This window comes from Oncorhynchus masou, unplaced genomic scaffold (assembly GCF_036934945.1).
Source record: "Oncorhynchus masou masou isolate Uvic2021 unplaced genomic scaffold, UVic_Omas_1.1 unplaced_scaffold_1024, whole genome shotgun sequence".
Lineage (NCBI taxonomy): Eukaryota > Metazoa > Chordata > Actinopteri > Salmoniformes > Salmonidae > Oncorhynchus > Oncorhynchus masou.
In genome coordinates this window covers 21,268-35,326 of record NW_026999929.1, presented here as the reverse complement: position 1 = coordinate 35,326, position 14,059 = coordinate 21,268, and the positions used below count along the sequence as shown (strand labels likewise).

Here is a 14,059-nt window from a genome sequence, read left to right as displayed (position 1 = left end):
AGGAACAGCAAGGCCACAGAACAAGACATAAGCAGATCAGTGGGAGACCACCTCAAGCCCCTGGTAGAACCGGGGGTGGTGTTTACCTCTCCACCACGCCTTCAGCAGGCTGGAAAAGTGGGATTGATCCATTTGTTTGTTTCAATTTTCAGAAGTTGAATCATTTGATACTGATTGGCATACTAAGAGGGACCAGGAGTCTGATGATTGGTCAGTCATTGGGTTCATTTGTTGAAATCAAATCAAGCTTTATTTATACAGCACATTTCAGACATGGATGCAACACAATGGATTCACAAGAAAAAACAATGAAAATAAACAAACAAAAGTAGTACACAAACATAAGAGTATAAAAAACAATATATAATATAAAAAACAATAATAACTGAAAGATGAATGAACATTAAGGAAATTCCATTGATTAAAATATTAATTGGATGCAACATCCAACCCAAAATATAAGCTTGTTTTTTAGGAGGGGCTCTGAAAGACACTCTGGGGGTGTCCACTGAAAGTTGACAAGTAACAACAACTGGGACATAAGACACCCACCATGAGACCCCACTAAATCTGCCCAAGAAGAGGGAAACAAAAGAAAAACCCACACCAAAAGGTGGAGCAACTGAAGTTGTTGACTCTCCACATCTATCAAGACAACTGGAGCACTGGGCCAGACACTCTTTAATCGAACCTGAACCAGCTCAGGTGAAACACCTTCCCAGTAACGAGATGGACAAGCCAGCACAGGTGTAACACATACTGACTAACAAGGTGACACCAATCAGTGCGTCCTACGTGCGAACAAGCAAGACGTGCTGAAGTCCAACCTCAAAACATAACTGGAAAAACCAAAGATGAACACCTTAAGAGAATGTTCACCAACAACAGAAAACAACTTCCATTTCACATTATAATCAACAACAATGCTTCACCTTCACCAATATAAACATAGTGTCTACTGGCAAACAACAATTCAAAACAATATTTATTTTTATTATTCTCACAAAGATTTTTCTTTCTCTCTTTCTCTTTCTTCTGTCATGCTCTAGTACATTTGGTTTGGCACATCTGAGAATGAACCCTGATATTCTAAAAGCAGGATAACAATGTCAATATAATTGTAGCCCCCCAAAAATGTCAGTTGGTTACATAAATAATTATGCATTTTATAAAACAAGCACTTTATAAACAAAGCAACAGAAACGCTGATGTTTCGACAAGTCGCAATAAATCACTGATATCGATTGGGGGGGGGATAGTTTCAACAGCACGTACAACCTAACACACACAAAAACACATGGAAAGTGGAGATATCTTTTACCTCGCCGATGAGAGGATAACCTGCAGAAGACAGTCAGCTACATTTTAGAGTGATGCATTTAAATTTAGGGGTCGCTAAACAAATGAACACAACACTTATTTGTCATAACTCATTGATATCATGTTGAAATCAAGTATGGGAGAGGATGAGGTTGCACGTCCTGTTAAAACTAACAGCTCAAAAACCACACGGTATCTCGGAATAATGTGTACATCCTTGCTTAGAGGACAATTTGTAGAAAAAAGCTCGCTACATTTTGAAGTGTTGCTTTTTGTTTCAAGTGTACGTTGGTAAGTGTAACTCAACTCTTTTTTTGTTAGTCAATTTTTGTTAAATCACATAAATAGTACTCTTTCAAATCAGAGCCTGAATTTTTCCGTGAAGCTAATATCCCCATCAAGTTGAAATCAATAGAACAGGGGGCAAACATTTAGGGTTCAACATTGTGACATTATTAAAATACTCCTTCTACAATGTTAAAACATTGTACATTGTGACATAAATTCATTGATATCATGAAACATCTCCTTCATGTATGTATTTTCGGATGTTTGATCAGAGGTATTTTATCAAGGTCACACACTGATCACAGCTGAGATTTCTCTCCTGTGTGTTTTTTCTGGTGTTTCGTCCGCTTGCTAGACGTAGTATAACTCTTCCCACATTGAGCACAGCTATAAGGTTTCTCTCCTGTGTGTGTTCTCTGGTGTTTAGTCCGCTTGCTAGACGTAATATAACTCTTCCCACATTGAGCACAGCTATAAGGTTTCTCTCCTGTGTGTGTTCTCTGATGTGATATCAGGCTGGTTGACTGAGAAAACTCTTCCCACATTGAGTACAGATAAAAGGTTTCTCTCCTGTGTGTGTTTTCTGGTGTTCAGTCAGACTGCCAGATGTAGTAAAACTCTTCCCACATTCATTACAGCTTTAAGGCTTCTCTCCTGTGTGTGTTCTATGGTGCCTAGGCCGCTTGCTAGAAGTAGTAAAACTCTTCCCACATTGAACACAGCCATATGGTTTCTCTCCTGTATGTGTTCTCTGGTGTGATATAAGGCCGGTTGAACGAGTAAAACTCTTCCCACACTGAGTACAGCTATAAGGTTTCTCTCCTGTGTGTGTTCTCTGGTGTGATATCAGGCCAGTTGAATGAGTAAAACTCTTCCCACATTGAGCACAGCTATAAGGTTTCTCTCCTGTGTGTGTTCTTTGATGTGATATCAGGCTGGTTGACTGAGTAAAACTCTTCCCACATTGAGTACAGATAAAAGGTTTCTCTCCTGTGTGTGCTCTCCGGTGGCTAATCAGACTGCTAGATGTGACAAAACTCTTTCCACATTCATCACAGCTATATGGTTTCTCTCCTGTGTGTGTTCTATAGTGTCGTGTCAGCTTGCTAGACATCGTAAAACTCTTCCCACATTGAGCACAGCTATAAGGTTTCTCTCCCGTGTGTATTCTCTGGTGTGCTTTTAAATGTCCTGAAGAAACAAAACTCTTCCCACAGTCAGAGCAGCAGTGAGTTCTATTCCCTGTGGGTCTCTGCTGGTGTTTCTTGGGGTGTTTTGATCTGGAGAGACTCTTCTCTGCGTCATCAGCATCATGAGGTTGTTGAGGCTCCCCAGAGGATCCAGGATAGTCACTTCTCTCTCCTGCGTGAACAACAATGTCAGGCAGATGGTTAAAGGACCGCAAAATGAGCAAGAATAGTCATATTTTGTGTTGTTTTCACATTAGTAGTAACTGATGATTGTAGGCTAGAAATGAGTTATTCAAGTTGTTGAAATCCTACGCAGTGTGCCAGGCGACTTTTGGTCTCCAATACAGGGAGCTGTGCTAAAATTGCGGCATGAGGTCAATGCACATGCAATTTGGTTGTAGAATCTCCTCCCTGCTAATGAGGAAACCGATTGTTATGGATGTAGTATTTCTCCCTGGAGCAAAAATGGTGAGCAAAGATTTTAGTTTTTCACAATGTATTCTGAATGTGAATGGGGGAAAACTCAGGGAAGTAACCTCCATTTCCAGGTTGCTTATGAGAGCATTTCACACTACTTTGGATTAGAATTGTGAGGCTCGTTTGAATGTCCTGCTTAAAATCATGTTTGTGTCATCATCACAAATCAACCGCATTGTATTTAAAAAACACTTCAACCAGTAAAATGCTCTTTTTGCTAGATTTTCCATCAGCCTGACAGCATAGACCTACTGTAGGACCAATAAATTCACCTAACAACAACACAGACCTAGGACTATAAATCATTTAATATTTCAGGTGAAACATGGAAACTAAAAAGTCTTTGTCATGACATTTCATAACCTGATCACCAGATAATTTTGTGAATAATCCCATTAGGCTACTCTGTAATGTGTTGTCACAGGTGATGAGTGTGAGTGTAACGGATGTGAAACGGCTAGCTTAGTTAGCCTCTTTAAGGAATACCTAGGATAGGATAAGTAATCCTTCTCACCCCCCCCTTAAATGATTTAGATGCACTATTGTAAAGTGGCTGTTCCACTGGATGTCAGAAGGTGAATTCACCAATTTGTAAGTCGCTCTGGATAAGAGCGTCTGCTAAATGACTTAAATGTAAATGTTAGTTAGCGGTGTGCGCTAAATAGCGTTTCAATCGGTGACGTCACTTGCTCTGAGACCTTGAAGTAGTGGTTCCCCTTGCTCTGCAAGGGCTGAGGCTTTTGTGGAGCGATGGGTAACGATGCTTCGTGGGTGACTGTTGTTGACGTGTGCAGAAGGTCCCTGGTTCGCACCCGGGTATGGGCGAGGGGACGGTTTAAAATTATACTGTTACATGAGGCTCGGATTTATTCCTTAAATTTAATACCGCTCTTCACCGACCCAGGAAGGGGAGGGTTCAAACAGGTGTTGTACCTCGTTTCCCTCCTTCAGGGAAGAGTAATTATAGTCAAAGTTACATTTGGGGATGTCTGATAGTATTTCTGATTGTCTTAACGCTGCACCACTAATGAGTTGTGGAGCTTCTCAAAGTAATTTTTTCTTCACCTCAAACAGCAACAAAGTCTAACCAAAATCAATTGCGAATGACAATAGTTACTCAAAGTATTTTCGTAAAATATTTCCAGCTTTCGCCCTTTCGATAACCACTCAGAATAAAAGGGAAAAATGTAATGCTCTGATCCAGTGGAAATGTCATAAAATACCTGATTATTTCTTATCCTTTTCACAAATAGCCGACAGCTGTGTCTGTCCCAAACTCACTGGAACAGGAAACCGAGGGCCTAGAATATTTTATCACGAGATTCGGGTCAACCATGTTTAAAGTTAATTGTAGACAGGTCATGTGCAGCCAATGTGATTTATAGGATATTTATTTTCATCAGGATATTTTCAACCTGGGTTCAACTTTTTTTTGTGAATTTTACCCCAATTTCGTTGTATCCAATTATTAGTAGTTACTATCTTGTCTCATCGCTACTACTCCTGTACGGGCTCGGGAGAGACGAAGGTCGAAAGCCACGCGACCCCTGAAACACAACCCAACAGGGCCGCACTGCTTCTTAACACAGCGCACATCCAACCCGGAAGCCTGCCGCACCAATATGTCGGAGGAAACATCGTCCGGGGTAGGCAGTCATTGTAAATAAGAATTTGTTCTTGACTGACTTGCCTAGTTAAATAAAGGTTACATTTAAATAAAATAAAAATATTATTTTATGACAAAACATTTTCTATGAATCTGTCAAGGCACCAACTTTGAGAAGGTTTTAAAACAAAGGTTTCAAACCGATTCAGGAATGTAATTGAATCTAGGTATGTTTCGCCTGTAAATAAATTGGCTGAATATTATACAATGACTTATCAACAGCTGTAACAATTTGACCCCCACAGGAAATCTACACTGGCAATTCTAGAATATACTATATAGCTTAGAAACCTGGTTAAACTATCATTATGACATCATGGATAAATTCTAGAATATATTATATAGCGTAGAAATCTGGTTAAACTATCATTATGACATCATGGATGAATTCTAGAATATACTATATAGCCCAAAAACCTGGTTAAACTATCATTATGACATCACGGATCAATTCTAGAATATACTATATAGCCTCAATCTGTTTAAAACTATCATTTTGACCTCACGGATGGCCAGTCTTTGTATTCATAGTGTATTTAATTCAGGGGAGGCCCTGAGCTGAACCCAAACCTGGGTCCAGTGACTGTCAAGTCAACACCTTATAACTGTTACGCCAAGATGCCGCAGCCCGTCTGGTGTTCAACCTTCCCAAGTTCTCTCACGTCACCCCGCTCCTCCGCTCTCTCCACTGGCTTCCAGTTGAAGCTCGCATCCGCTACAAGACCATGGTGCTTGCCTACGGAGCTGTGAGGGGAACGGCACCGCAGTACCTCCAGGCTCTGATCAGGCCCTACACCCAAACAAGGACACTGCGTTCATCCAACTCTGGCCTGCTCGCCTCCCTACCACTGAGGAAGTACAGTTCCCGCTCAGCCCAGTCAAAACTGTTCGCTGCTCTGGCCCCCCAATGGTGGAACAAACTCCCTCACGACGCCAGGACAGCGGAGTCAATCACCACCTTCCGGAGACACCTGAAACCCCACCTCTTTAAGGAATACCTAGGATAGGATAAAGTAATCCTTCTCACCCCCCCTTAAATGATTTAGATGCACTATTGTAAAGTGGCTGTTCCACTGGATGTCATAAGGTGAATTCACCAATTTGTAAGTCGCTCTGGATAAGAGCGTCTGCCAAATGACTTAAATGTAATGTAAATGTAAGATGTACGGTTGCTACAATAGATTTCTCTATGCATTTGAGAGTGGTTACACTTCTCCTTCCCCCATCCCTCAGCTGTTTACCAAACCAAGTCTCTGGGCAGCCATTTTCTTGCTGTTTAAAAAACCCTCACAACTAATCTGCAGTTGTGACAATAACAAAGCTGTCATTCCACCACTGTTTTGGTAATAGGATGGATGGGACTGGAGAAATGTAACTACTCTCAAATTCATAGACAGACCTATGGATGCAAGGACTGACCATCCATGATATCAACATTATAGTTTTAACCATGTTGAGGCTATACAGTGTTGATTTACATTGTTTCTAAACATTGGAGTAAAAAAAGCTTATTTGGGGTTCTGATGGGGTACAACAGTTGAACTAAGCTCATGAGGCATGTGTTATATTCCTCAATAATCAATAGCTATAAATAAATAATTTAAAAGTCACAAAATGAATGTAGCAATTGCAGATTTCTGCTTGAACACCAAACATCAGTTCAACAACTGCAGAGTTCGTTCCTCTGTTTTTAAGACAGTACTTACTAGTATTAATCAGGGATTTCACTCCAAAAACGGAATCCTCCTCTCCTTTTACAGTAACATCCCCCTCTTCTTTTACAGTAACATCCTCCTCTCCTTTTACTGTAACATCCCCCTCTCATTTTACTGTAAAATCACCCTCTTCTTTTATAGTAACACCCTCCTCTTCTTTTACAGTAACATCCTCCTCTTTTATAGTAACATCCTCCTCTTCTTTTACAGAAACATCCCCCTCTTCTTTTATAGTAACATCCTCCTCTTCTTTTATAGTAACATACCCCTCTTTTATAGTAACACCCTCCTCTTCTTTTACAGAAACATCCCCCTCTTCTTTTATAGTAACATCCTCCTCTTCTTTTATAGTAACATACCCCTCTTTTATAGTAACATCCTCCTCTTTTATAGTAACATCCTCCTCTTTTATAGTAACATCCTCCTCTTCTTTTACAGTAACATCCACCTCCACTTTTATAGTAACATCCTCCTCTTCTTTTACAGTAACATCCCCCTCTTCTTTTATAGTAACATCCTCTTTTACAGTAACATCCTCCTCTTCTTTTACAGTAACATCCACCTCCACCTTTATAGTAACATCCTCCTCCATCCACTTTTATAGTAACATCCTCCTCCTCGTTCACTCTGAACGTGTCTTTTTCTTCTTTAACTGTAACGTCTTTCTCTTCTTCTTTCACAGTAACGGCCCCAACCTCTACTTCTTGTTTTACTGTGATATCCACCTCTTCCTTAGCAGCAGGAGAGTAGCTTAGTGACCGCAATGTCGGAGATGTTAGCTAGCTAGGCTAATAAACACTAAAGCGTCTGAAGAGCTTTATTGGTTCGGCTATTTTGTCGAGCAAGCCATGGAGGTGTCTGACGAACTGACGAATTGTTGCTGCTGTTGAAAGAAGCGTTCCGTCCACTACATTATACGTCACACCAGCAGCATCGCCGGCTTAAAGTCTCAGATCGCCATCTGCTGACTGGAATGGGTAAAGGCTATTGAGTAAAATGTATATTTTAGGAGGAAGTATGAGTTTTTACTCACCAGCGTAACAATACAGTGTGGTTAAATACTTAGTAAGCTAATTGTCGTCACGATATGGTTACCTATAAGGACAAACAGTTATGTTTTTGCATTATTGCATATTTATTAACTTATTTTGTGACTCTTCCAAACTACACACAATGCAGTATTTCTCAACGTCATATCGATGGTCTTCTCTGTGCTACTGAGTTTGTTTGCCAGTGTAACGGTGTAAAGAAGTTACATGTTTAAAATATTTGTATCCTCTATTTAACTAGGCAATTCAGTTAATTAAGAACAGTGCCTTAGACCGCTGCCCCGCTCCTGTGATAAAGGTATGGGATTCTGGGTAATCCACAGCAGATTTATGGAGAAATTGAAAATTGAGTGGTCCTGGGATAGAAATGTATAAAATTGACATTACATCATTAAATCCACGTTTTAAATCACACATTAGCAATTTATGTTTTAGTAACTACTGTTGTTGGTTTGGTGTCAAGTCAGACTCTTTATATGTTATTTGCCAAATCTCTGTTTTCCATGTGGGTTTTATGTGTGGATGCCCTCTTTCAAGTTGGTATCTAACTGGAAAATGCATCTTCTTTAGGTTTGCTATTTTTACCCTGTCGTCTACTGATCATTCATCCACACTGTGTGTCTCATCAATGCAGGTCATTTATGACAAATGTATAAAGTACACGTTTTATAAACTCATGAACACCAGCCAGTTTATCAGCCGGTTTTATTAGTTTAGGTGTATTACACTTCTTCGCCACCAGAGGGGGACATTGGGTAATATTTCAGGTTAATTTGATAATTTTTGGATACTAAAATGGATGACAGTTTATTCTGATGTAGTGAATATGAGACACATGGAAATAATGTATTTATTTTTATTATAGAAAATTAGGAATTAGTAGGAATTGTTAAATCCACTATCATTCATCCAGACTGCGTGTGTCCCATCATTACAGCTTTGGAAATAAATTAACTCTCCATTCATTGCTCCTTCCTGTGTTGACTCACTGACTTGAGAGACGGGACCAGGAAGGTCACACGAGGTTGATATCAAGCTCAAGCTTGCAAACGTTAAATACACCTCCATCTCCATGAACTACATCACACCTGCCCAGACCCACTAGAACATACCCCCATCTCCATTAACTACATTACACCTGCCCAGAACCACGAGAACACACCTCTATCTCCATGAACTACATCACACCTGCCCAGACCCACTAGAACACACCTCCATCGCCATTAATTACATCACACCTGCACAGACCCAGTAGAACATACCCCCATCTCCATTAACTACATCACACCTGCCCAGAACCACGAGAACACACCTCCATCTCCATTAACTACAACACACGTGCCCAGACCCACTAGAACACACCCCATCTCCATTATCTACATCACACCTGCCCAGACCCACTAGAACACACCTCTATCTCCATTAACTACATCACACCTGCCCAGACCCACGAGAACACACCTCCATCTCCATTAACTACACCACACCTGCCCAGACCCACGAGAACACAGCCCATCTCCATTAACTACATCACACCTGCCCAGACCCACTAGACCACCCCCTGTCTCCAGCGCCCGCATCAGCACCATTTTATTTCTCTCCGTCACTTTCAACTTTTAGATAATAAAGCATTTGACCTTTCTATTGAATTAACAACAGAGGATTGGTTGATTTCCAGGTTTCAAGTATAATATTTAAGATGACTGATTAGAAAAGTATCATCCAACCATCGGGTATCTCATCACACCCTCATATTCCATGTTTTGAAATATACAGACAGACGGATCAAAAGTCATTTTACATTGTATAACTGTACTTCTGACAGCCAACTTTCTAACTCCTCCCATAGCTTTATGACATCATAACATTCCCAGAAGGATTATTGAGTTATTGGTAGTTTTACACTTCAGACATGACTCTGCCGTTGTGCTGTAGAATTTGTGAATTTTGTCTCTTGTATAATAAGGGACTATCATTTATCCCAACATCACAGGCCACAGACATTGATACAGTTCAAGACTTCCAAAAGTTTTTTAATGGGATTTCTCCCTGTGCACCTGCCAATTTAAATCCATTAAATGAGACAAGTTACCAGACAGGACATATTGCTGATGCTCTTCCCATTGATAACCTGAATGACAATTAACTTGTGGGTGGTGGTCGTGATGACGGTCTATTCGATGAAGTTGTCCATCGAGATTCCCCCCAAGAAAGAAGACTCTCTGGATTGATCACTGGAGTCAGATGTGAAGGAGGAGGTTGATCATCAGGAGTCAGATGTGAAGGAGGAGGTTGATCATCAGGAGTCAGATGTGAAGGAGGAGGTTGATCATCAGCAGTCAGATGTGAAGGAGGAGGTTGATCATCAGGAGTCAGATGTGAAGGAGGAGGTTGATCATCAGGAGTCAGATGTGAAGGAGGAGGATGATCATCAGGAGTCAGATGTGAAGGAGGAGGTTGATCGTCCGGAGTCAGATGTGAAGGAGGAGGTTGATCATCAGGAGTCAGATGTGAAGGAGGAGTTTGATCATCAGGAGTCAGATGTGAAGGAGGTTGATCATCAGTGAACCTCTAGGATTGTGGCTAGGCTGGCGTTTACACTTCCAGCTTGGTCATACATTTTGATACTTTGAATGTTGATATTGTTATATATTTGTACCTGCTGCTTCATGAAGTCATGTCACTGAGTCACTGATGCCCCTATATATACCGTGCATTCGGAAAGTATTCAGACCCTTTCACTTTTTCCACATTTTGTTACTTTACATTCTTATTCTGACATGGATTAAATACATTTTCCCCCTCATCAATCTACACACAATACCCCATAATGACATCACAATAACCCATAATGACATCACAATACCCCATAATGACAAAGCAAAAACAGGTTTTTATAAATGATAAATTGAAAATGTGATTTTTTTTTTAAAACAAGGATATTTCTAAATGACCCCAAACTTTTGGACGGTAGTGTATAGAACTCGTCTGTTCATTATATACATCTACATGATGTATTGTTATACCATGTAGGAGCAGTATAGACCTAGTCTGGTCATTATATACATCTACATGATGTATTGTTACACCATGTAGGAGCAGTATAGACCTAGTCTGTTCATTATATACATGATGTATTGTTACACCATGTAGGAGCAGTATAGACCTAGTCTGTTCATTATATACATCTACATGATGTATTGTTGCACCAACAAATAAAGGGAAATTATATTGTTTTATACTGATACAATTGCTCAGAGAAAGAGATATAGTTTAAAATGTAAGTCTCAAAAGGTAGGGGTCGGAATTATTGCCACCTATGTTTTCAATACTCCAGCACCCTCCCCTCGGGAGGATAACGACACTGAAATGTTTTATGAGATTAGAGAACACATTGGGTGGGATCTTAGACTGTTCCTCCATACAGAATCTCTCCACGTCCTTCATTTATTTTGTCTGCGCTTGTGGACTGCCCTGTTCACTTGCGTCGAGCAATCCCGGATCCGGGATCCTATGAGCCTCAAGCTCATTAGCATAACGCAACGTTAACTATTCATGAAAATCGCAAATGAAATGAAATAAATATATTTGCTCTCAAGCTTAGACTTTTGTTAACAACACTGTCATCTCAGATTTTCAAAATATGCTTTTCAACCATAGCTAAACAAGCATTTGTGTAAGAGTATTGATAGCTAGCATAGCTATAAGCCTAGAATTCAGCCAGCAACATTTTCACAAAAACAAGAAAATCATTCAAATAAAATCATTTACCCTTGAAGAACTTCAGATGTTTTCAATGAGGAGACTCTCAGTTAGATAGCAAATGTTCAGTTTTTCAAAAAAATATTATTTGTGTAGGACAAATCTCTCCGTTTTGTTCACGTTTGGCTATGAAAAAAACCTGTATCCAGTTATAGCCTCAAGCTCATTAGCATAATGTAACGTTAACTATTTATGAAAATCGCAAATGAAATGAAATGAATGTGCTAGCTCTCAAGCTTAGCCTTAACAACACTGTCATCTCAGATTTTCAAAATATGCTTTTGAACCATAGCAAAACAAGCATTTGTGTAAGAGTATTGATAGCTAGTGTAGCATTTAGCGTAGCATTTAGCGGGCAACATTTGCACAAAAACCAGAAAAGGATTCAAATAAAATCATTTACCTTTGAAGAACTTCGGATGTTTTCAATGAGGAGACTCTCAGTTACATAGCAAATGTTCAGTTTTTCCTGAAAGATTCTTTGTGTAGGAGAAATCGCTCCTTTTTGTACGAAAATTCAGTCATCAAAACGGCTAACTGTTTTCCAAATTAACTCCATAATATCGACTGAAACACGGCAAACGCTGTTTAGAATCAATCCTCAAGGTGTTTTTCACATATCTCTTCATTGATATATCGTTCGTGAATGTCTACTTTCTCCTGTGAATCGCTTGGAATAAGACGTGCAGTTGAAGATGACGCACCAATTTCGACGGAGGACACCGGGCGGACACCTGGAAAATGTAGTCTCTTATGGTCAATCTTCCAATGATATGCCTACAAATACGTCACAATGCTGCAGACACCTTGGGGAAACGATAGATCGGGCAGGCTCATTCCTTGCGCATTCACAGCCATATAAGGAGACAATGAAAAACAGAGCCTCAAAAATCCTGCTCATTTCCTGTTTGAAGTTTCATCTTGGTTTCGCCTGTAGCATCAGTTCTGGGGCACTCACAGACAATATCTTTGCAGTTTTGGAAACGTCAGAGTGTTCTCTTTCCAAAGCTGTCAATTATATGCATAGTCGAGCATCTTTTTGTGACAAAATATTGCACTTAAAACGGGCACGTTTTTTTATCCAATAATGAAATAGCGCCCCCATAGATGTAACAGGTTAATACTTTGTATTGCCACCTTTTGCTGCGATTACAGCTGTAAGTCGCTTGGGGTATGTCTCTATCAGTTTTGCACATCGAGCGACTGAATTTTTTTCCCATTCCTCCTTGCAAAACAGCTCGAGCTCAGTGAGGTTGGATGGAGAGCATTTGTGAACAGCAGTTTTCAGTTCATCCACAGATTCTCGATTGGATTCAGGTCTGGACTTTGACTTGGCCATTCTAACACCTGGATATGTTTATTTTTGAACCATTCCATTGTAGATTTTGCTTTATGTTTTGGATCATTGTCTTGTTGGAAGACAAATCTCTGTCCCAGGTCTTTTGCAGACTCCATCAGGTTTTCTTCCAGAATGGTCCTGTATTTGGCTCCATCCATCTTCCCATCAATTTTAACCATCCTCCCTGTCCCTGCTGAAGAAAAGCAGGCCCAAACCATGATGCTGCCACCACCATGTTTGACAGTGGGGATGGTGTGTTCAGGGTGATGAGCTGTGTTGCTTTTACGCCAAACATAACGTTTTGCATTGTTGCCAAAAAGTTCAATTTTGGTTTCATCTGACCAGAGCACCTTCTTCCACATGTTTGGTGTGTCTCCCAGGTGGCTTGTGGCAAACTTTAAACAACACTTTTTATGGATATCTTTAAGAAATGGCTTTCTTCTTGCCACTCTTCCATAAAGGCCAGATTTGTGCAATATACGACTGATTGTTGTCCTATGGACAGAGTCTCCCGTCCTCAGCTGTAGATCTCTGCAGTTCATCCAGAGTAATCATGGGCCTCTTGGCTGCATCTCTGATCAGTCTTCTCCTTGTATGAGCTGAAAGTTTAGAGGGACGGCCAGGTCTTGGTAGATTTGCAGTGGTCTGATACTCCTTCCATTTCAATATTATCGCTTGCACAGTGCTCCTTGGGATGTTTAAAGCTTGGGAAACCATTTTGTATCCAAATCCGGCTTTAAACTTCTTCACAACAGTATATCGGACCTGCCTGGTGTGTTCCTTGTTCTTCATGATGCTCTCTGCGCTTTTAGCGGACCTCTGAGACTATCACAGTGCAGGTGCATTTATACGGAGACTTGATTACACACAGGTAGATTGTATTTATCATCATTAGTCATTTAGGTCAACATTGGATCATTCAGAGATCCTCACTGAACTTCTGGAGAGAGTTTGCTGCACTGAAAGTAAAGGGGCTGAATAATTTTGCACGCCCAATTTTTTAGTTTTTGATTTGTTAAAAAAGTTTGAAATATCCAATAAATGTCGTTCCACTTCATGATTGTGTCCCACTTGTTGTTGATTCTTCACAAAAAAATACAGTTTTATATCTTTATGTTTGAAGCCTGAAATGTGGCAAAAGGTCGCAAAGTTCAAGGGGGCCGAATACTTTCGCAAGGCACTGTACATAGTTCGAGTGCATTTCAGAATACAAAAAAACAAAACCTTCTACAGGTGATGAGTGTGAGGCTCGG

General features: G+C 40.2%; 1 protein-coding gene across 1 annotated transcript; it reads right to left on the bottom strand.

Moving 5' to 3' along the window:
- Positions 1-617: 617 nt before the first annotated feature.
- LOC135528710 (zinc finger protein 239-like) lies at positions 618-9,294 on the bottom strand. The gene is made up of 4 exons (XM_064957805.1): positions 9,193-9,294; positions 6,648-6,759; positions 2,311-2,970; positions 618-2,143 (listed from the first exon to the last, which is right to left on the bottom strand). The coding sequence occupies exons 1-4, from the start codon at positions 9,292-9,294 to the stop codon at positions 1,908-1,910; spliced, it is 1,110 nt and encodes a 369-aa protein (XP_064813877.1). The 3' UTR covers positions 618-1,907.
- Between the last annotated feature and the right edge of the window lie 4,765 nt (positions 9,295-14,059).

What these genes read in the sequence shown, in the direction of transcription:
- LOC135528710 (XM_064957805.1), bottom strand. Translation starts at nt 9,294, where the DNA reads ATGGTGCTGATGCGGGCGCTGGAGACAGGGGGTGGTCTAGTGGGTCTG. An exon ending in GTTCTCGTGGGTCTGGGCAG is followed by an intron (nt 6,760 to 9,192) that starts GTGTGGTGTAGT and finishes GTAAAATGAGAG; the next exon opens with GGGGATGTTACAGTAAAAGG. An exon ending in CTGTGTTCAATGTGGGAAGA is followed by an intron (nt 2,144 to 2,310) that starts GTTTTACTACTT and finishes CAATGTGGGAAG; the next exon opens with AGTTTTCTCAGTCAACCAGC.